This window comes from Mustela lutreola, chromosome 6 (genome assembly GCF_030435805.1).
Source record: "Mustela lutreola isolate mMusLut2 chromosome 6, mMusLut2.pri, whole genome shotgun sequence".
Lineage (NCBI taxonomy): Eukaryota > Metazoa > Chordata > Mammalia > Carnivora > Mustelidae > Mustela > Mustela lutreola.
In genome coordinates this window covers 46,519,135-46,543,489 of record NC_081295.1, presented here as the reverse complement: position 1 = coordinate 46,543,489, position 24,355 = coordinate 46,519,135, and the positions used below count along the sequence as shown (strand labels likewise).

General features: G+C 35.7%; 1 protein-coding gene across 12 annotated transcripts in view; it reads left to right on the top strand.

Annotated features, from left to right (window-relative positions):
- Positions 1 to 24,355, top strand: part of DOP1A (DOP1 leucine zipper like protein A) — a 105,257-nt gene that overhangs the window by 7,531 nt on the left and 73,371 nt on the right. For all 12 annotated transcript variants that reach the window (XM_059177186.1, XM_059177194.1, XM_059177191.1 and 9 more), the window contains 2 exons: positions 19,043 to 19,233; positions 22,815 to 22,996. In XM_059177186.1, the coding sequence (XP_059033169.1) occupies positions 19,096 to 19,233; positions 22,815 to 22,996 (320 nt within the window). In that variant the 5' untranslated portion in view covers positions 19,043 to 19,095. The remainder of the gene's footprint in view (positions 1 to 19,042; positions 19,234 to 22,814; positions 22,997 to 24,355) is intronic.

Below are 24,355 nucleotides of genomic sequence, written 5' to 3'. Positions count from 1 at the left end.
GACTGACTTAATATGAGAACTTGATTATATTACTAAATGAAGCACATACTTTATCCACAAAATTCTTAGTTTCTGTGGTTCTTTGTGGGGGGTGGGATGACTCTGGGTTCAAATAGAACACTAAATATCTAGATTTTAGTCATTTTGATTTTCTTTTTGTTATTAAATGAAGGAGGGAGGGAATGCCATGTGTTACACAGCTGCTATTTGATTTTCTATGGGGACGTTACTCCTTTATTTTTTAAAAAATTAAGCTTATTTAGTACCAAAAAGATTTTAAAGGTATAAAAAGAACTATACAGAGAAAAGTCTCCCTCCTCCTGACCCCCGTCTATGCAGTTTCCACCTGGCCAACTGGAAGTAATCAGTTTTACTTTCTTGTGTGTTCTCGCAGATCTATATCCTATATATACAAATTATAGGATTATTTTTTTTCTTTCTATATAAATGGTAGTATACTATGTACACTGTTGTGTACCTTGATGTTTTTTTTTTTTAGTTCATATATTTTAGGAACACTTTCTAAATCACTACATAGACTTTATTTGTTCTTTTTGCCAGCCAAGTATATTCTGTTGTCTTCAGTTTTTATAATCGTTATTGGTCATTTACTGTGAGTCAGGCAAGGACTGACTAGGAGCTAGGGATGTGAGAGCTAAAAATGATGAGTACTCAATCATAGGATTAATACCCTTGGGAGTCACACAGCAAAGTAAGTTCTGCGATAGAGGAAGTACAGTGTGTAGTGGGAGGTCACAGAAAGGAGGTGTATATATGAGTGTTGGAGAGAGAGAATAGTTAGGGAAGACTTCACAACTGGGGTAAAATCTGAAGCATAAGTAAGAACTAGCCAAGTTAAGTTGAGATTTAGGTTTCAGGCAGAAGGAAGTTTTTAAAAAGATTTTAAAATGTATTAAAAAGCTATAGTCATTTTAAAACAGTATGGTACTGACATAGAGACAGACATGTAGGCCAGTGGAATAGGATAGAAAGCCTTGAATTAAACCCTAGTGTATGTATGGTCAAATAATCTTCAACAAAGAGTGCCTGACCAATCAGTCTGGTAAGGATAGCCTCTTCAACAAATGGTATTGAGAAAACTGGATATCCACATGCAAAAGAATGAAGTTGAAACCTTATTTTATGCTATATGAGAAATTAACTTAAAACAGATTAAATCCTAAACATAATACGTAAAACATAAAACTTATATTAGAAAACATAAGGGAAAAGCTTCATGATGTTGGGTTTGGCAATGATTTCTTTGGTATGACGACAAAAACACTGGTAACAAAGGCAAAAAGAGGTAAGTGGGACTACATCAAACTTAAAAACTGTTAAGCATCAAAGGATACAATAAGAGATATAAAAAGGTAACCTACTAAAATAGAAAATTTTCAGAAATGTGTCTAAGGGGCTGATATCCTGATTATAATAAGAACTGCAACTCAGCAACAAAAATACAACCTAATTAAAAAATGGGCAAAGACTTGAAATAGACATTTCTTCAATGATTATATATAAATAGCCAGAGCATATGAAAAGATTTTCAGCATCATTAATCATTAAAGAAATGCAAATCAGAGCTACCATGAGATGCTACCTCACACCTATTTCAGTGGTTACTGTCAAAAAACTGAAAAGTGTTGGCAAGGATCTGGAGAAATTAGAACACTTATGTACTGTTGGTGGAAATGGTAAATGGTGTGGCTGCTATGGAAAACAGCTTGGTGGTTCCTCTTAAAAACAGACCTGCCATATGGTCCAGCTTTCCCACTTCTGGGCATATTCAAAAGAATTGAGGATCCTGAAGAAATATTTGCACACTCAAGTTCATAGCAGCACTATTCACAATAGCCTAGAGGTAGAAATCATAAATGTCTGTGAACAGATGAATGGATAATTATACACATAGAATTTAATATTATTTAATCTGAAAAGGGAAGGAGGTCCTTAGGGTCCACACTGGGCATCAGCCTACCTTAAAAAAAAAAAAAAAAAAAAAGTCTTGTCACACACTACAACATGGATGAGCCTTGAGGACATTATGTTAAATGAAATCAGTCACAAAAAAAGCCAAAATGCTGTATGGCTCCACTTGCTTGAAGTATCTAAAGTAGTCAGATTAGAAGCAGAAGGTAAAATGCTGGGTGCCAGGTGCTTGGTAAAGAGGGGAAATAAGGGTTTTTTAATGTGTGTAGAGTTTTAGTTTTACAAAATGAAAAAATTCTGAAGGTTAATTACACAATGTGAATATACTTAACACTACTGAACTGTACACGTAAAAATAGTTAAAATGATAAATTTTATGTTTGGGTTTTGTTTTTTTCTACCACAGTTGGAAAAGATAAATATTAACCTTTGGAAACATGAAGGATATATGCATTTTAAAAATGCTATCCTGCAATGAAAGCCGTGTTTCTAAACATTGAAAAAGGGCCGGATTAAAGAATGAGCCTAGAGGGGTTGAATCAGGAAATACTGTACTGGCTCAGTTGGTAGATTATGTGACTCTGGATCCCGGGCTAATGAGTTCAAGCCACACTTCGGGCGTAGAGCTTACTTGGGGAAGGAAAAAAAAGATATTATAAAGAGTCGTAGCATTTTTGAATATAGTTAAGATAAATTAGATAAATTTTAAGTGATGAAAGGGAGCATGGGCCATTCCCAGAAAAGAGCATATTTAAAGTCCCTGAGGTGGGAGGCAATAAGTCTTATACAGTTGGCTAGTTTGTAAAAATACGCATTGGCACTTGTTTTTTTTTTTTAATATTTTATTTATTTGACAGAGATCACAAGTAGGCAGAGAGGCAGGCAGAGAGAAAAGAGGAAGCAGACCTGCCTCGATGCGATGCGGTGCTCCATCCCAGGACCGTGGGATCATGACCTGAGCCGAAGGCAGAGGCTTAACCCACTGAGCCACCCAGGCACCCCGCATTGGCACTTATTAAAGATGGAAGGCCAATTTTATTAAGTATCATCATGATAGGTAGGGAGACCACTGCGATGGGATTTTATAGTGAAGGAGAGAGATGAACCTCAACTTGGAATATAGCGTGGGCAAGTGTTGGTTTGTAACCTTCTCAGAGCCTGTTACCTGAAATCTAAAACCAGCTCTGTCTGTGGCAAGAAAGGAGTGACAGAACAAAGGGATCAACCACTCCAGATTTATAGGTGGCAAGTTTAATAACTGAGGGAATTTACATATGAGGCTTGTCTTGGATGGCCTCAAAACCAGTAGATCTCTACACGCACTCATTTGCTGAAATCTTAAAAGTTTATATAGACACCTTTGCTGGGTTCAGTTATGTACCCGGTCCAGGTAGCCCCCACTCCATGTTTCTATCTCAAGGCTGTATCCTTAGAGAAGCTTCTGGGATCAGGGAAGGCAGACAGAACACACTGTCTAAGGACAGGAAAGGAAGTGAGGAGCCTCCAGTTGCCTATGCCAGCTCATGGGTCAACAGGCAGTCACATCTTGATGACCTCCAACAAGTGGGATTTTATAGCCAAGGAGCAGAGTGAGAGTCAGAACATGGAAAATGACTCTTAAGAGGAAACATCAAGGGTAAGGGGGGCATTCTGCCTGAACCGACCTAACAGGATTCTTGCTGAAGATAGATTGGGGTGTCCAGATGATGGACGATGAGGAGCCTAATCAGATATTGAGTGTGGTCAGAAACTGAAGGTGGGAGTTTCTGGTTAAGCTGATAGAGCAGAGTTCTTGATAAAACTATGTTTTAGCAGAAAGTGCACAGGTGGGCCTAAGAGAGAGGATTCAGAAGTTTTACTAAAGTTTGGTCAAGCAAAGAAATTTTGTCACCAGGTTTTGCTTAGCTAGGATAAAAATATGAACTATAAGATTGAACGAATGGGTCCAGTTTATGAAAAGACTTCATATGACTATATGGGTAAGAGGTTGCATTTCATTTCTAAGTAATTATTACTGTTACAGCTGCAATAGGCTATTTCTTAGGTGTTAAGTAAGCCTTGGGCTAAACTTGTGGACTCTTTTACTTTCAGAGCTTCAAGCAGGGAGTATGCTCAAACTGTGTTTTACTGTGTAAAATTAATTGGCTCTTAGAAAGCTGAAAGTGTTGAGGGTGCCTGGGTGGCTCAGTGGGTTAAGCTGCTGCCTTTGGCCCAGGTCATGATCTCAGGGTCCTGGGGTCGAGCCCCACATTGAGCTCTCTGCTCAGCAGGGAGCCTGCCCCTCTCTCTCTCTCTCTCTTTCCCCCCTCCCCCTGCCTGCTTCTCTGCCTACCAGTGATCTCTCTCTCTCTCTGTCAAATAAATAAATAAAATCTTTTAAAAAATAAAAAAATTAAAAAAGAAATAGGATCTTTAAAAAAAAAAGAAAGAAAGAAAGAAAAAGAAAGCTGAAGGTGTTGAAAGTAGAAGACTGTTACAGTACTCCAGATGGAAACTATTCAGGAGACACGGTAAAAAGACCATTCTGAAAGATAGTGTTTACCACAGCCAACTTTGAGTGGGGGTGGAAGTGGGTGGTGATTTATAGATCGATTTGATATAAGAGTAGGAAATAAGGCCATAGTGCAAGCTTGTGTGATTGGGAAGATGAGAGTACTGTTTATTTCAGTAATTAAGTAAAAATAAAAAACTGAGAGTAATAATAGCAGTGCTTGACAAGTTATATTTCTAGTGTTGGAATGATATCCTAAGAAAATGTAAGAACAGAGTATGAAAGTGAGGAGCAGTGTAGTAGTAATGATAACAGTTTGTGGTTTATCAGTGTTTCGGAGGATACCCAGTTTTCGTAAAAGGGCTCTGAATAAAGATTTTACAATAAGCAATACCATATTTTGGTTCTGATTCTGTTAGGTGCTTCAGAATCTACCAAAATACCTACAGTTAATTCTCTTTCTTGCCAGGTAACACCTCAGCAAGGTTTTTTTGTTTTTTTCATGATATTAATACTGTTGTTCTATTTTCATCTAAACTTTAAAACATGATACGAAATGCACATTGGAAGAGATATAAAGGCAGAGGCAGGCCTGCCACAGGTAGTTTCCCATTTTTCTCTGTGTAGTGTCTTGATATCTTCTAAATCAATTATAGCTGCTTTCCTTTGCCCATTAGGGGATTTAAGCCCTGCAGTGCTACTTACTATCCAGCAGTATTCTTTTACAACTTTGAGTAAAGGGATGTTCAGACACATGCATAGTTTGTGTCCACTGTGAATCCTTTTTTATATATCCCTATAGATAAAATTGCTCAGCCAAAATGTTAGTTTCCTCCTAATATTTTGATCTTATTCTTTAGATGCATAGGCGCAGTTGAATTTGCATGTTTGTGTATGTGTGTTTTCCTCATGATTTTACTTTTGGAACAGTTTTAATAAAATTTAAAAACAAAATAAAACTCTGCATGGGATTTTTTTGTTTTTTGGGAAAAATTGCTTCTTTTTTCACAGGCTAGAATATTGGTTTACAGATACTCAGTAAAACACACTGAGCAATACAGAAAATCTTGGACTGTTCCTTATATATAATATAGCATTTTTTTGTGTTCAAGCAATAACCAGTTTCTATTTTTAAATTAAATACTATGATTAATAGTATGTCATTTATTTTAAAAAATGCTGAGAACATTACTACTTTTTAAAAAATGATTAAATTTTATTTTCTTGGAAATAATTATTTAACTTAATATGGTGCTAAACTTTGATTTTAACTTAACATGGTGCTAATATGGTTTAACTTGTGCTAAAAATTTTGTTTTTGTTTTTGTTTTTTTTTTTACATTTTTTCTAGTAGTTTGTTTCAGTTAAGAATATATTTCTTTAAAGATTGGAGCACCTGGGCAGCTCAGTGGGTTAAGCCCCTGCCTTCAGCTCAGGTCATGATCTCAGGGTCCTGGGGTTGTGGCCCACATCTGGCTCTCTGCTCAACGGGGCCTACTTCCCTCTCTCTCTCTGCATGCGGTTCTGCCTACTTGTGATCCCTCTCTCTGTCAAATAAATAAATAAAATCTTTTAAAAAAATAAACTATTATTTGTCATTGTTAAATGAAGAATAATACTCAGCTATTAATGAGCGTATTTTGAGAAGGATACTTTCTGAGAAGGGATGTTTTAAATAAACTGGAGGAAGTACTTGGTAGGATAGCTAATATTAGTGCTGTACTTCATCTTGTGTTTCACATCTTTTTAATCATTCTATATAGTCACACACTCATTGTTACTTAGCATTATCTCACATTTCACCTTCTGTTTTTTAAGAAGGAAGTAGTGTTTTTTCTTTTTAATTGACAACAGGACCAGAATATGGCCAATCTAAATCATTTAGATTTTCTTTAAGTATATTATGCTGACATTCTCAGGCTGACTCACCCTGGCCACCTAAAAAGTTAGTTTCATTTCTCACCACCGAATTCAATCAGTGTGTATATAGGGAAATCAAATGGATTTTAATATTGACAAATACCAAACATTAAAAAGATATGTTTGAAAAAACATTATAAATCCCAAAGTCAAAATTTAGTTGTTTGACATTCTCAGTTTTAGATTATTCACACAACTACTTCTTTCTGTGGGTTGATACAAATATGATATGACTAAATCAGAATATGTAATTGAGCCATCAGTTCCAACTATTTAGGTTCTGCCCCTTCCACCATGGTCACTTATTGAATAGGATCACTGTTTTACAGATACCCAAGCAAAACCCTTTTATGTCAAAGTTTATAGTTATTTCACCTTGTGCTTTAACCTATACACTTTCAGTATTAAGCAGTGATAATAGGTTTGGGGTATTCAGAGTTCAGCTTTGGTCCTTGTCCCTAAGCCAAGGTCTAAAAGGAACGACAGAAATATATGTACTTACACCATTATAGTGTTTTTAAAAAGTAAGTGGAATAAGAAAAGAAAGAAAAATGTCTAAAAAATGAGGACTGAAAGAGTTATTTTGGTTTTTTTTGAAAAATTCAGTAAGAGAGGAGAGGTGGAATATGTCAGGCAGAAAAATTAAGATTGGTGAGTGCTGTGAAGTGTGTAAACCTGGTGATTCACAGACCTGTACCCCTGGGGATAAAAATATATGTTTATAAAAAATAAAAAATTAAAAAAAAAATAAAACAGTAACCTAAATAAAAATAAGACCAAAAAAAAAAACAGAAAAAAAAAAAAGAAGAATTAAGAGTTGTGATTTAAAAAAATAGTTGACAAAGACAGTGATTATGGACCAGGCCTAGGTATTAACCAGCCAGAGTTCTTCCTGGTTCCTCCTCCTAACTCTATGTGAAACCTCAAACACCAGAATGTTCATGTGTACATGGCTGCATGAATGTACTTGCCCCATGGATTTGTAATGAACATTACATGAGAAAATTCGTGTAAAAGGGTTTAGCATGGTGCCTGCTACACGAAGTCAGTGTGAGCTGCTGTTAGTAATCATCATCATCTTGAATAATGTTTGGGCAGTGTTTGTTTGGCTGCTGTGCTGGGGGACAGGATATTACCTTTAACTCGAGGGCATATGTTTCATTATTACAGCTATTAAAATTTGAAGCTTACAAAAGACTCCTCGCTACACATTCATGGATCATTTTTGGTGGTATTATGTGCTTACACTGTTCTATTTTCTAAATTACTTTTCTTTATGATGCTTATATGTCACAAAAATCAGAGTTTATAGCAAGAAGAAATCTTTAGTTATCCTTTTTACAGAATTCAGAGTATTTCTAACGGATGGGTAATTTTTTATATATCAACTAATTTTGCTATCTTTTTTCCAAGTAAATAAAACTTGCTCTTTGTCATCTTTTTAGAATTGTGGGATTTTTATTTTTTGAATCATAGGTTTTATTTTTATAATTTTTACCAAGATCAAAAGTGAAAATATAAATATATAACTGGAGTGCACTAAAACTCTTTGTCAGAATTTTCTTCAACTAGAGATTTGAATCTAATTTTGAAAAGCCTTAACCCCTCGGAATATCACATTTAATAAATGTCTTTTCAGGGGGCTAGAATGACATCCTCCATATATAAAGATGCTAAAACTGAGCTAGTTTTTTAAAATGTAACTGGACAACGCCCATTTTTTAAATAGGTGTTCTTAGGAGAATCTTCCAGTTCAAAGTGTTTAATAACCACATGAATAGTCTGTTTAAAGGGACTGAAGTCTGTTTAAAGGGACTGAAGTCAAGTGTGGCTACACTGATTGAAAAATAGAGTGTAGTTTTTCTCTTTTCTCCAGAGTTTTTCTTAGAAAATAACAAAGCAAAATGGTTTGTGAGCTGTGTTCACACTGACAGATTTATTTATTCAAAAACATCTGAGGGCCTACTGTGTACCATCCACTTTTATGGGTCCATTGATTGAAGAATGAACCAGTCCATTATTGGACATTGGCTTCTGACCTCATGGCATTTGCATTCCATTAAGGGAATGTAGATAGGAAATATACAAATAATAGGAAATTTCAGATTGAAGTGCTAGAAAGTAAATAATGTGATATTCTAAAGTAGATGTTAAGACTGTGTGCTTGGCCTAGGCCACTTGACATCGACTATTCAGATAAAACTTTTCTTAGGGTTTCATATTACTTGGAAAATAGGAAGGGATTTGTCACGTTGACCTAAGAGCCTTCCGGTACAGAGAATAGCAAACACAAAATGCCCTACGAGGCAAAAAAAATGTTGGTGTATTTAGGTTTAGATATTCTTATAATGACATAATATGATTTTAAAAGATCTCTGACTTCTCTGGAGAATGGATTATAAGGGCTTAAGAGTAGAAACAGGATTTGGTGGTATAGTGTAGTGTACTCTAAGAATAATGGAAAAGTGGTGGTGGAGACATTTAGCATATATTCTTAATAAATGCTATTTGAAGCTATAGGAGTATAAGAGATAACTCGGGAGAAGAGATGAGAGTTCCTGATTGAGTCTTGAAGTCTTCAGCATTTACAAAATAATAAATAAAATTTGAATAGAGAAGAGGAGCTGACATAGACTGAAAAAGACTTGCTAAAAAAGTCAAAACATACCTTGAGAATAAAGAGACTTGGAGGCCAAGAACCAAGTACTGAAAATTCCTGAGAAGCTGATTAACATGAGGGGCTGAAGAAATGATCATTGGCTTTGGCTAATGCAGTTTACTGGTGACCCTTATTTGGGTGGTTTCCTTGGAGGAAGAGTGTCATAGGCATTTTTGAGTGGACTAAAGAGTGAAGAGGAGATGAGGAAATGAAACAGTATAGAAAAATCCTTCAGAAAGTTTTGTAATGAAAGAGAACAGAAAAATGGGTTGGTATCCAGAAAGTCTATGAGAGTCAGGAGGAAGCTATAAATTTTAGTTTCTCACCATGGGAGATACCAGGAGTTTGTCTGTAGGCTAATGGAGAGTGATCCTGCACAGGAAGAGAAACTTACTGAAGAGTAAACCATTAAGGCACTTTAGGAAAATCCTTGAGAAAGCAAGGGGAGATGGAATCCAAAAAGAGCAAAACAGTAGGTCTTTGACAGAGGAGGGTCCATTGTTCTTTGGAACAAGGAAGAAGGTAAGGAATTTGGGTAAGTGAAGACAGGTTTACAGATTGTTTGAGGGAATATAAGCATTCCTTTTGCTTCTTTTTTTTTTTTTTTTTTTTGTTCTTGTTCTTGCATGATCTTCAGTTCTTTTTAATAGTTGAATATCTTACTGAATTCATGTGCTAAAATTTTTTTTATTTAAATTCAATTAATTAACATATAGTTAGAAACATATCTAGTTTCAGAGGTAGAGTTCAGTAATTCATCAGTCTTAATCACCCGCTGCTCATTACATCACATGCCCTCCTTAATGTCCGTTACCCAGTTACATTTTCTTCCTATTCCCCTCCCCTCCAGCAACTCTGTTTGTTTCCTGTAATTAAAGTTGCTTCGGATTTGTCTCCCTTTCTGATTTTGTCTTGTTTGTTTTTCCCTTCCTTTCCCTATGATCCTCTGTTTTGTTTCTTAAATTCCACATATGAGTAAGATCATTTTGATAATTGTCTTTCTCTGATTCTCTTATATCACTTAGTGTAATACCCTCCAGTACACCATATATAAATACCATCCACATCATTTCAAATGCAAGATTTTACTTATTTTATTTTATTTTATTTTATTTTATTTTTTTGATGGCTGAGTAGTATTCTTTTGTGTATATATGCCGCATCTTCTTTATCCATTCATCTGTCAATGGGCATTTGGGCTCTTTCCATAGTTTGACTATTGTGAACATTGCTTTTATAAACATTGGGGTGTACTTGCCCCTTCGGATCACTACATTTCTATCTTTGGGGTAAATACCTAGTAGTGCAAATGCTGGGTCATAGGATTTGCTTCTGTTTTCCTAATTAAATTTATTAAATGTATCACATAATACTTCTATACCTCAGTCTCTTTATCTGTAAATGTGGGCAATAATAATGCATACTTCATAGGCTCAAATAGGATTAAATTGATTAAAATAATGCAAGCAGATGTGCAGAGAAAAGCTGAAGATCTATTGATCACATATTTGGAGTTTCTTAGTGTTTTGAAGGTTTGAGATTGGGTCAGATGAGAGGAAATACAGAACATAAGGATTCTGCCCACTATTGTGGGCAGAAAAGATGCTTGGTATGATTTCAGTCTTAAACTTATTGAGACTTGTTTTATGGCCTAACATGTGAGGTATCCTGGAAAATGTTCCACATGCACTTACAAAGAGTATGTATTCTGCTTTATTGGGATGGAATATTCTGTATATGTTAGGTCCATCTGGTCTAATGTGTCATCCAAAGCCATTGTTGCTTCGCTGTGTGGCTGATTTATCCATTGGTGTAAGGAAGGTGTTAAAATTCCCTACTATTATTGTATTGCTGTCAATTTCTCCCTTTATGTCTGCTAACATTTGCTTTATTTATTAAGAGAGAGAGAGAAGGAGGCAAGAAACTTACTGGAAGAATTAATAGCTAAAAACTCCCCTAATTTGAGGAAAGAAACAGACATCCAGGTCCAGGGAACATAGAGAGCCCCTAACAAGATTAACTTAAGGACATCCACAGCAAAACACATAAAAATTTAAAATGGAAGAAAGTTGGGGTGCCTGGGTGGCTCAGTTGTTAAGCATTTGCCTTCAGCTCAGGTCATGGTCCCGGTGTCCTGGGATCGAACCCCACATCAGGCTGCTGGCTCCGCAGGAAGCCTGTTTCTCCCTCTCTCACTCCCCCTTCTTGTGTTCTTTCTCTCACTGTGTGTCTCTCTTTCTCTGACAAAGAAATAAATAAAATCTTTTTAAAAAATAATAAAATGGCAGAAAGTAACAATAAAGAGAAAACTTTAAAAGGAGCAAGAAGGGGTGCCTGGGTGGCTCAGTGGGTTAAGCCGCTGCCTTCAGCTCAGGTCATGATCTCAGGGTCCTGGGATCGAGTCCCGCATCGGGCTCTCTGCTCAGCAGGGAGCCCGTTTCCCTCTCTCTCTCTCTGCCTGCCTCTCCATCTACTTGTGATTTCTCTCTGTCAAATAAATAAGTGAAATCTTTAAGTAAGTAAATAAATAAATAAATGGAGCAAGAAAAAGCAGTTACAAACAAGGGAAACCCTATAGGCTATCAGCTGATTTTTCAGCAGAAATGTAGAAGGCCATAAGAGAGTGGCATGATACTAAGTGCTGAAAGGGAAAAACTTAAAACCAAGAATGCTCTACTCAGTAAGGTTATCATTCAAAATAGAAGGAAAGATAGTTTCCCAGACAAAAGATAAAGGAGTTCATCACCACTAACCCAGTCTTACAAGAAATGGTAAAGGGAATTCTTTAACTGGAAAGAAGAGGCCAGAAATAGAAGAAAATAAGAAAAATTCCACAGGTAAAAGCAAACATGTGGTAAAGGTAGTAATTAATCACTTGTAAAGCCGATTATGGAGATGAAAACACAAAAGTAATCCAGTCAGTTATATCTAGAAAAAAATAGCCAAGAAATACGCAGAAGGAAAAGGCATAAAATATGACATTGTATATATAAAATATGGAGGGGGTATAGAAATTTAGTGCTTTTAGAATGTGTTCAAACTTAAGCAACCATAGATTTAATATAGACTGCTATATACGTAAGATGTTCTGTATAAACTTAGTGTTAACCACAAATCAAAAACCTACAATAGATAAACACACAAAAAAGATAAAGGAATCCGAGGTGCCTGGGTGGCTCAGTAGGTTAAGCCTCTGCCTTCGGCTCAGGTCATGATCCCAGGGTCCTGGGATCGAACCTCGCATCTGCTTCACCCTCTTCCTCTCCCCCTTCAGCGGGGAGCCTGCTTTCTCCTCTCTCTCTTCCTGCCTCTGCCTACTTGTCAGACAGACCTCTGTCTGTCAAATAAATAAAATCTTAAAAAAAAAAAAAAAAAAAAAAAAGATAAAGGAATCCAAGCATAGCACTAAAGCAAGCCATCAAACCACAAGGGAATGGGGCGCCTGGGTGGCTCAGTTGTTAAGCGTCTGCCTTTAGCTCAGGTCATGATCCCAGGGTCCTGGGATCAAGCCCAGCATCAGTCTCCCTGCTCAATGGGAAGCTTGCTTCACCCTCTCCCACTCCCCCTTCTTGTGTTCCCTCTCTTCCTGTATTGCTCTGTCAAATAAAAAGCTTCAAACAAATAAACATGCACAAGGGAAGAAAGCAGGAGATGAAGAAAGGAAGGGGGGAAAACTACAAAAACAATCAAAAAGCAATTAACAAAATGGCAGTAAGTACATGCCTATCAATAATTAACTTAAATGTAAATACACTAAATGCTACAATAAAAAGACCTAGGGTGACAGAATGGATTAAAAACAAGACCCATCTCTATGCTTCCTAGAAAAGACATCAGACTTAAAGACACATTCAGACTAAAACTGAAAGCATGGAAAAAACTGCAAATGGAAGTGAAAAAATTCAGTATAACAATACTTATATTAGACAAAATAGATTTTAAAATGAAGATTGTCTTTTGTATTTGGAAGCATATGTTGCTGCTATGTTTGTTTATACTTATGTTTAAATTGAATTGTAAAAAATTTTAGAATATAAAGATTAATGATAAAACAGCTTACAGGATTTTTATCTCACTTCCAGTCTTAACTATTATACTTAAAACACCGTGTGTGCATCCAGCTTGAGCTTGACTATTTTAAGTTACATGCTGTGCAATATACAAATATGTATGAAATACAGTTCCTGCTTTCAAAGACTTCATCTCTAATAGGGCAATTGCATAGCTAGTTCTTTATGAAACAAATCAATGTTGAAAGGGAAGGTAGTTAAGATGAGTTTTGGTTCATTTATCATTTAAGTTCCTATTCATCTTGGGTTTCTCACAGTACTTCAAAATACTGCTTTATTTTATTCCTGTGAAAATCCAGAGTAGGAAGGTATAACAATAAAATACAAGTTTTTTTCCCCTGCCTAAATTTTGCATTATTTTAAGGGCCTACCCCTCCCAATTTGGAAAGAAAGTATCATGAGGGCAGAAGTATTCTCTTTATTCAGCACCCAGACATAGGGCTTGGCCCATGGTATACTGAGGTGAATAAAAGTCAGGTGACTCTTCATTGAAGATAATCTCTCTAAAAATGGGATGTGGGGATTTGTCTTTTTATTTTTATGGATAAAAGAATTAAGATAGAGTGTTGAGAAGTTTGCATCATTCTTTTTGTCACAGTCTTAACCAACCAAATTTTGATTTAATAAATTCATAGATTTTTACCTTTTTTTTTTCAGTGCAAACATGTATTAGCAATATAGCTTGTAATCTCTAGAGTAGTGACTCTTAACCTTTTAGAGGATTTTGTTAAGAACCATTTTTGAGATTATTATAAAAGTAGTAGACTATCGGGGCGCCTGGGTGGCTCAGTGGGTTAAGCCGCTGCCTTCGGCTCGGGTCATGATCTCGGGGTCCTGGGATCGAGTCCCGCATCGGGCTCTCTGCTCGGCAGGAGCCTGCTTCCTCCTCTCTCTCTCTCTCTGCCTGCCTCTCTGCCTACTCGTGATCTCTCTCTGTCAAATAAATAAATAAAATCTTTAAAAAAAAAAAAAAAAAAAAAGTAGTAGACTATCTCCCAATAAAATGTAAGAGGTAAATTTTGCATGTAATTTGAAGTAATTCACAGATCCCCTAAGACCCATTATATAGGGGAAAAAAGTATGTAGGGATATACACACATAACTTCATCAAGATTAATTCACCTACCACACAATTCACCTATTTCAAGTGTGTAATTTAGTAGTTTTTAGTACAGAGTTGTGTGACCATCCTTACAATCAGTTTTATGTATTGAAGTATAATTAACATACAGTCTTAGTTTCAAGTGTACAATATAATCAAAAGTTCTGTATTTTACTCATTGCTCTTCAAGATACATGTAGTCTCAATTCCCTTTCTTTTTTTCCCACATACCCCAAAAGACCTCCCCTCTTGTAACCACCATTTTGTTATTTGTATTTAAGATCTTGGGGTTTTTTAATCTCTTTTTCCCTTTGTCTATTTGTTTCTTAAATTCCACATTTGAATAAAATCATGGTATTTGTCTTTTTCCCTTTGTCTGACCTTTTTTTTAACTCAGCGTCGTACCCTCTAGGTCCATCCATGTTGTTGCAAATGGCACTATTTCATTTTTTTTAATGACTGAGTAATATTCCATTATAGATACATATCATTCATCTATCAGTGGACACTTGGCTTATTTCCATGCCTTGGCTATTATAAATAATGCTGCCATAAAGATAGGAGTGTGTGTATCTTTTCAAGTTAGTGTTTTCATTTTCTTTGGGTGAATTCCCACTGGTAGAACATATAGAAATTCCATTTTTAATTATTTGAGGACCCTCCATACTGTCTTCCACAGTGGCTACACCAATTTGCATTCCTATTGATAGTGCATGGGGGTTCCCTTTTCTCCACATCTTTAACACTTGTAATTTTTTGTCTTTTTTATTTTAACTGTCTGACAGGTATAAGGTGATATCTCATTGTAGTTTATCTTTCATTTCCCTGATGATTATTGGTGTGAAAATCTTTTCATGGGTCTCTTAGCCATCAGTATGTCTTCTTTGGAAAATGTCTGTTCAAGTCCTCTGCCATTTTTAAATCAGATTCTTTTGGTATTGAGTTATATAAGTTCTTTATATGTTTTGAAAATGAGCTCTTTTTTTTCTTTTTTCTTTTTTTTTTTTTTTGTTGCCGAATTTTTTTTTTTTAAATAAACATATAATGTATTTTTATGAAAATGATCTCTTTATTGGATATAACATTTACAAATATTTTCTTTTCAGTAGGTTACCTGTTTGTTTTGTTGATAGTTTCTTTCACCGAACAAAGCTTTTTATTCTGGTGTAGTACCAGTAGTTTAATTTTGCTTTTGTTTTCCTTGCCAGAGGAGACATATGGAGAAAAATGTTACTGTGGCCAATGTCAAATTACTGCTTTTGTTTTCTTCTGGGAGTTTCATGATTTCAGGTCTCATATTTAGGTCTTTATTCCCTTTTGAGTTTCTTTTTGGGTATGCTGTAAGAAAGTGGTCCAGTTTGATTCTTTTGTGTACATGTCGCTGTCTAGTTTTTCCAGCACTACTTGTTAAAGAGACTGTCTTTTCTCCATTATATATTCTTGCCTCCTTTGTTATAGAATAATTGACCATATAAGTATGGGTTTACTTGCTCTCTGTATTCTGTTCTATTGATTTATGTGTCTGTTTTTGTGCCATTACCATATTGTTTTGTCCACTACAATTTTGTGATATATTTTGAAATCTAGGATTATGATAACTTCTAGCTTTGTTCTTTTTCAAGGTTGCTTTGCCTATTAGGGGTCCTTTGTGGTTCCATATATAGGACTATTTTTCTAATTCTGTGACAAATGGCTGTTGGTATTTTTATAGGATTTTGCATTAAATCTTTAAATCTAGATTGCTTTGGAGAGTATGGATATTTTAATAATATTGATTCTCCCATTCTGTGAACACGGAACATCTTTCCACTTGTTTGTGTCGTCTTCAGTTTCTTTCATCAGTGTATAGTTTTCAGAGTACAGGTCTTTTACTTCCTTGGTTAAGTTTATTTCTGTGTGTATTTTGTTCTTTTTTGGTATAATTAGAAATGAGATTGTTTCCTTAATTTTTCTTTCTGCTACCTCATTAGTATAGAGAAATACACAAATTTCCTTATATTAGTTATATATTCTGTGACTTTACAAATTTCATCCATCAGTTCTAATATTTTTTTTGATAGAGTCCTTAGGGTTTTTTATATATAGTATCATGTCATCTGCAAATACAACAATTTTACTTATTACTTACCAGTTTGGATGCCTTTTGTTTCTTTTTCTTGTTGCAGCTAGGATTTCCCAGTGCTATGTTGAATAAACATGGTAAGAGTGAATCTTGTTCACTCTTATCTTGTTCTTGATATTGATAGTGAATCCTTATCTTGTTCTTGATCTTAGAGGAAATATCTTAGAGGATAGATCTTAGAGGAAAGCTTTCACCTTTTCACCATTGAGTATGATGTTAGCTGTGGGTTTTTCACATATGGCCTTTATTTTGTTGAGGTATGTTCTCTCTGAACTTATTTACTGAGAGTTTTTATCATGAATATATGTTATCCTTTGTCAGCTGCTTTTTCTCCTTCTATTGTGATGACCACATCGTGTTTATCCTTTCTCTCCTTAATGTGATTTATGTAGTGATTGATTTGCAAATATTGAACCAGCATTACAGCCCTGAAGTAAATCCCACTTCATCATGGTGAATGACTTTTTAAATGTATTGTTGGATTCAGTTTGTTAATATTTTGTTGATAATTTTTTGCATCCAATGTGATGACCATATGGTGTTTATCCTTCCTCTCCTTAATGTGATTTATGTAGTGATTGATCTGCAAATATTGAACCAGCATTGCAGCCCTGAAATAAATCCCACTTGATCGTAATGAATGACTTCTTTAATGTATTGTTGGATTCAGTTTGTTAATATTTTGTTGATAATTTTTGCATCTAAGTTCATCAGAGATACTGAACTATATAATTCTCTTTCTTGTAGTGTCTTTATCTGGTTTTAGCATCAGGGTAATGCTGGCCTCATAGAATGAATTGGAAGCTTTCCTTACTCTTCTAATTTTTTGGAATAGTTTGAGAATAGGTATTACCTCTTCTTTAAATGTTTGGTAGAAATCACTTGAGAAGCTGTCTGTTCTAGACATTTGTTTGTTGGGAGTTTTTTGATTGTTGATTCAGTTTCATTATTAGTAATTGGTCTATTCAAATTTTCTCTTTCTTTCTGATTCAGTTTTTGGGAGGCGATATGATTCTAGGTTGTGCCATTTGTTGACATCTAAGTTCTTCATAGTATTTTTCCTGTAACCCCTTGTAGTTCTGTAGTGTTCTTTCTTCTTTTCTTTCATTTCAGATTTTGTGCCCTCCCTGCTTTTTGTTTTGTCAGTTGTTGATCTTTTCAAAGAATCAGCTCTTGGTTTCATTTACCAGATCTACTAGGGTTTTTGTTTTTGTATTTTATTTTGTTGTAATCTTGTTTTTGCTCTAATCTTCATTGTTTTCTTCCTTCCACTGGTTTGGGGTTTTGTTTGTTCTTCTTTTTCTAATTCCTTTTCTTTTTTTTTTTTTTTTAAGGTTTATTTTAGCGTGTGAGCAGGGGAGGGGGGGTGGGTAGTGACAGAGAGGGGGAGAGAGAGAGAGAATCTCAGGAGATTCCCCACTAAGCGCAGAACCTGATGCAGGGCTCCATCTCACAACCCTGAGATATGACCTAAGCTAAAACCAAGAGTTAGATGCTTCACTGACTGAGCCACCCAGTTGCCCCTTATTTTTCTAACTCCTTTAGGTATAAGGTTAGGTTGTTTGAGATTTTTCTTTCTTCTGCAGGTAGGCTTGTAAACTTCCTCTTATAATAGAACTTCCTCTTGCTGTAAACTTCCCTCTTAGACCTACTTTTGTTGCATTCCAAAGACTTTGGACCATTGTGTTTTCATTTTCATTTGTCTCCATGTATTTTTTATTTCTTCTTTGATTTCTTGGTTGTCCTATTCATTGTTTAGTAGCATGTTGTTTAAACCATGCCTTCCAGCTCCTTTCTTCCTGGAAAAGTCTCCCTAAGATCCCTGCCACTCCAGCATGTGCTTTGAGATTAGTAAGCAGATCTTCCTCCCAGATACCCAGGCTTTTTTCAAACTGCTGCTTCTATGCCCTATCTTACTGGAACTGTTTGTTTTGCTGTTTCTTTAAGGCTGTGGGCTCAGTTTTCTCTCCCCCTCACTGTTCTCTCACAAGCCTCCTGATTTTTTTTTTTTTTTAAGATTTTATTATTTATTTGACAGACAGAGGTCACAAGCAGGCAGAGAGGCAGGCAGAGAGAGGAAGGGAAGCAGGCTTCGTTGCAGAGCAGAGAGCCCGATGCGGGGCTCGATCCCAGGACCCTGGGATCATGACCTGAGCTGAAGGCAGAGGCTTTAACCCACTGAGCCACCCAGGCGCCCCAAGCCTCCTGATTTTTAAAGGACCAGGTTTTAAGCCCCGCTGATTATAAGAACTTAAAAATTTGGCCCCTCTGGTTTTCAAAGCAAAATATTATGGTGATTCATTGACCCAATGCAGGCTCCCAGGTGTGGGTCGGTTTTTCTCCTCTCTCAGGCCTGGGGTCTTCCTCCCTCACTGGATCCATTTAGCTCTCGATCTTGTCACTGCCCTTACTACCTTCTTTGATATGGCCTCTTCTCTACATTTAGCTGTGGAGAGTTTGTACTACCAGTCTTCCGGTCATTTTTGGGGTTATTTAGTTATTTAGTTATCTAGTTAACTAGTTGTATCCTTGGAACAAGGTGATCTTAGAGTCCTCCCACTCTGCCATCTTCCCCAGAAGCCTTCTCTTTTCAGTCAGATAATAGCCTTTGAAACAGAAAGGTTTTTCATTTCAGTGAAGTCCTATTTATTTATTTTAAAGTTGACCAATAGTTTTGTAGCAAGACCATACAAACCTGTTTTAATATTTTACTTTGTAACTTTGGTTTCTTCTAACTTTTTTATAGGTAATGATTTTACATGACTTTGGAACTGGTCTCTAGTGGGACGCTGTGGGAGGATGAACACAGAAGAGCTAGAATTACTGAGTGACTCTAAATACAGAAACTATGTAGCTGCAATTGACAAAGCACTAAAGAATTTTGAATATTCCAGTGAATGGGCAGATTTGATATCAGCACTTGGAAAACTTAATAAGGTATGTCCATTTTATCCATTTCATTAAAAAAAGTAAAAATCAGAAATCTAAATTTGTCCTTACTGAATTTCTCTAAAGGTTGAAGTGAAGAATTCTGAAAACATAATAAAAGTTCAGAATTACTTTTGGTACTGCTATTTTACTTCCTGAGTTGCCTACTTATACAGCCAGGTATATTTTTGTGGCCAGAACAACAACAGTACTTGAAAAATATAGTTATTCCATTATTGGCATTAAAAACACAAGACTAGGAAGCAAATATGCTAACTCCAAGGGATAACAAATTTCTGTAATTGATCATCAGATATGGTTCTGCAGTTCCTGACATCAAAATTTAAAACTCCAAATGGAATGTAGTAATCTTACTCTGTCCTTTGCAAGTGTTATGTAGCCGTAGGGGAAATTTTGTATCCAGGAAACCCTCAGATATATTCAGTACTTTTTACAAAAGTCACAAGTTGTCGCTTAAGCCTTGGAGGTTCACCTTGAGAGTTTCTTCCAAAGATGTCTAGTTTTAATCTAACCCTGCTGTGGTGGCATTATGGATCAACTCATAGCTTTAAGTTTTAATACTTTTCTTTTGTTTCTTTCTTAACCTAGAACAAACTTTTCTCACCTTACATCTATAGTTTTGGGGATTTTGGAGGTTTCTGATTTCTTTTAAGATTTTATTTATTTATTTATTTGACAGAGATCACAAGTAGGCAGAGAGGCAGGCAGAGAAAGAGGAGAAAGCAGGCTCCCTGCTGAGCACAGAGCCCGATGTGGGGCTCGATCCCAGGACTCCCGGATCATGACCTGAGCTGAAGGCAGAGGATTTAACCCACTGAGCCACCAGGCACCCTCTTGTCTCTTTTTTTTAAAAGCAGTTTTTATTGAATTGGGATGCTTTTAAATATTAAGTAGAGTGGAGAAGATAGGAAATGAGCTCTTCCAGTAACTTTTAACATGAAACAGCTGAGCATGCAATTATTAGTAAAGAAATTGTCTTAATCGGGCGCCTGGGGGGCTCAGTGGGTTAAGCTGCTGCCTTCGGCTCAGGTCGTGATCTCAGAGTCCTGGGATCGAGTCCCGCATTGGGCTCTCTGCTCAGCAGGGAGCCTGCTTCCCTCTCTCTCTCTCTGCCTGCCTCTGTCTACTTGTGATCTCTCTCTGTCAAATAAATAAATAAAATCTTTAAAAAAAAAAAAAAAGAAGAAGAAGAAGAAGAAATTGTCTTAAAATGTACTCTAAGGGAGGACACTATTGTTCAACCTCATACATACTATGGATAATTATTTTTGTATCTTAAAAAAACTTTTCATTTTTAATGTGCCAAGGATTTATCTTAAAATTAGATGTACAAACTTTTTTAAATTTTTTTTAAGATTTTATTTATTTGACAGAGATCGCAAGTAGGCAGGGAGGCAGGCAGAGAGAGAGAGGAGGAAGCAAGCTTCCTGCTGAGCAGAGAGCCTGATTGAGCAGCGGGACTCCATCCTGGGATCATGACCTGAACTGAAGGCAGAGGCTTTAACCCACTGAGCTACCCAGGCACCCCACAGATGCACAAACTTTGGTTTGACATGTTAACTTGTAACATTTATCGTTTGTGGTTTGATAAATTCTCAATTTTTTTACAGTAGCCTTATGTATGAATATGCTTAAAAGTCATTAGTTTCTTTGTTGTTCTGAAGCTGAAAACTTATTAGGAACTGTTTAATTTTACTAAATTGCAAAATTAATATATATAATTGAGTACGTAAGTAGTTTCTATATGTAATCAATAATTTATGAAAACATATTACTGTATCCAGATAATACAAAGTAGGATATGCAAGTCATTGAAAAAACTAACTTTAAGTTGAGAAACAGTCAAGGATTATATGTACTATATATAATATAAATTTGTTGATGATAGCCTAAATACATTAATATGATTTTATTACTTATTAATATACTAAACTTTCACTTCATTTATATAGGTTTTTGAGGGGTTTTTTTGTTTGTTTGTTTTTTTTTAAAGATTTTATTTATTTATCAGAGGGGGAGGGGAGAGAGCGAGCATAGGCAGACAGAGTGGCAGCAGAGGCAGAGGGAGAAGCAGGCTCCCTGCTGAGCAAGGAGCCCGATGTGGGACTCGATCCCAGGATGCTGGGATCATGACCTGAGCCGAAGGCAGCTGCTTAACCAACTGAGCCACCCAGGCGTCCCGGTTTTTGAGTTTTGAAATACTTTCAGAAAATGCTGCTTTATTTTACTTCTTAAATTTTATTTGGTATTAATAGAATTTTTTATTAAACATTTTGTTTAATAGATCATTAAATTTTCCACAGAGGTAATAATACTTTTTCTTAAAATATATGTAAATATTGGAGTGCCTGACTGGCTCAGTTGGAAGAGCATGTGACTCTTGATCTCAGGGTGTTGAGTTTGAGCCCATGTTGGATGTAGAGATTACTAAAAAAATAAATTAAAAATTTGTAAATATTGACTCCTGGCTACTGTGTTTAAAATTCAAATTAATATTTTGGAACAGAAGCAGCTAGTTGAAAAGTATTTTTCATAACTGTGTTCTTACTGGTATTTTGCCCTTAATTTGCTTTTCATGTATGGATTTTATTTACATTCATTACATCCAATTAAGACTGAATTAAAAGCTAATAGTAGGAAGAACATTGAAAATGGTATATCTAAGTGGATCTCAGAGCTTCCACTTTTGTTATAAACTGGGAGATCCAGTCCTAAGTTTTCTACTGCACTGCCTTTGGCAGGTCATTTTACACATTTTAACTTCAGTTCTTTGTTTTGTAAAGGACAGGACTTCTTTTATATTTCTTCTAAATTCCCATTCTAGCATATTTTAATGTTTTCATTCTGAGTGTTTTTTCTGTAATTTTCTGTCAGCACTTTACTATAATACTTGGAAGAACTTTCAAGTTCTTTTTAAATAACTAGTCTCCTTTGGGTGGTTTGTAAAATAGAATCTTCTATAAGTTCTACCCTGACTATTACCTCTAAAAAAATGTTATGTTTGAATAAATGCAGTTGTATTTGACCCACTTGGGAAGTTATGTTAGCAAAAACAAATGGGAAATTATAATCTTAAGTAGATTCTTCTAAGCATTAGAATTCCTTGCTATCATATGATATACTAAAGCAATGGTTGTTGCTCCTCCAACTACATATTTATATTGAGATCCAGTTTCCTTCAGATCTTTCAAACAGTGTATCAAAAATAGATTGACAGATAAATGACATTAAAGATTTGCAAAAATCTAAATCATTGCCTCTCTTCTGAATAAATTTGTTGGCAAAATATTATGTGGGTTTTTTTTTAAATAAAAATGATACTTCTGTTAACTTGTAGTGGGTTCTTTTTCTTTAACAAAATAATTTTTTTACATCCTCTGTTCTAATTTTAAATATGGCATATACTGATACATATAACTGACTAAGACAAGAATTGTTTGGCACCCTCTGTAATTTTTTAGAGTGTAAAGAAGTCTTACAAGGATTTTTTATAATTCTGTGCTAGAAAATGGAAATAAAAGATATAATGTTTTTATTTTACTCAAATGAATTAAAATGTTTTCTTCAAGGTTTTACAAAATAATGCAAAGTACCAGGTAGTACCCAAAAAGCTGACCATAGGCAAACGCCTAGCTCAATGCCTACATCCAGCATTACCAGGTGGAGTTCATCGAAAGGCACTTGAAACATATGAGATTATCTTCAAAATCATTGGACCTAAGAGACTTGCCAAAGACCTTTTTTTATACAGGTAAGAAAAATTTTATTATTTATGTAAAAATAAAAAACATTTTTAATTGTTTCATGTTTTGGGCAATAAAAGCTAAAATACTGAAAAGTCCTTTAAGGAAGTTTTTAGATGTCAGTGTCAAATATTTTGATATTAAGTACTTTAGAAAAATTTAGGATATTCCTTAATATAAGGTTTTTTTTCTTCTATGTCATTAATGAAAAATTTTTGCATAAAATTGTTGAGAGTACACTACTTTTTGCTTTTTTCAACTTGAGGACTACACTGAAAAGATATGTTACCTTTATCTCTCAGCAGCTTTCAATGTAGTTGATCATTCTTTCCCTGAAATAGTCTTTTTCTATTGGCTTTTATTCTGCAGTTTAATTTTTCAGTCTTCATATGGACATATGGAATTTCTTAAAGCTTGCATAGCCTTGCCTTTGCCTTTATATTGCTTTCGTTGGGGGAGCTTATCCATACCCATGTTTTATCCTTTAAGTGCTAACTCCCAACTTGGTAATCACCAGTGTTGGCTTCTGCTTTAAACTTCTGACTTACTCACCATCTCTGTGTGTTTCTTTAACTGAAGTTCACCCTATTCCAACCTAACCTCATTTTCTACAAACCCAGCCTTCTGCAAGTACACTAAAGTTCAGTAAATGGCACCATTGTCCATCCATTTACACAAGCCTGAAATCCAAGGGTTACACTTAGTATCTTGTTTTCTTTGCCCATATTCTTCTTCCTCCCATGTACAATCTGTCACCAAGAGTTTTGTTTCATAGTGGTAAAGAACAGAAGCTTTGGAATCAAAATGGTTTGTCTTTCACTCACCAGCTCTGTGATCTTGGGTCATTTTCTTCACCTGTCTGTGTATTCCCATTACCAGTTTCACAGGATTGTTAATTAAGATAAAAATGTAAATATTTATAAAGTACTTAGAACAGTGCAGCATATGGGAAGTGCTAAATAAATGTTAGTTATTGTTCTCATAGATCTTCCAGTCCATCTACTTCTTTTCACCCTCACTGGCAGCATCTGCTCTAAGTAAGCTTTATCTCCGGCTTGGTCTTTGGCACTGGCCTCCTAACGCACACATAATATTGTTCTTATTCTTTCATACCCTTTTCTTAACACAGTACCAGAGATTCTTTCATACCCTTTTCTTAACACAGTACCAGAGTAAACTTTTTAGTACAGAGAGGCAGGAGGAGAGAGAGGGGGAAGCAGGCTACCCACTGAACAGAGAGCCTGATGTAGGGCTCAATGCAGGGCTCGATCCCATGATCTCGGCTGAGATCATGACCTGAGCCGAAAGTCGAGGCTTAACCCACTGAGTCACCCAGGCGCCCCCAACTTTTTGATACTTTAAATAGA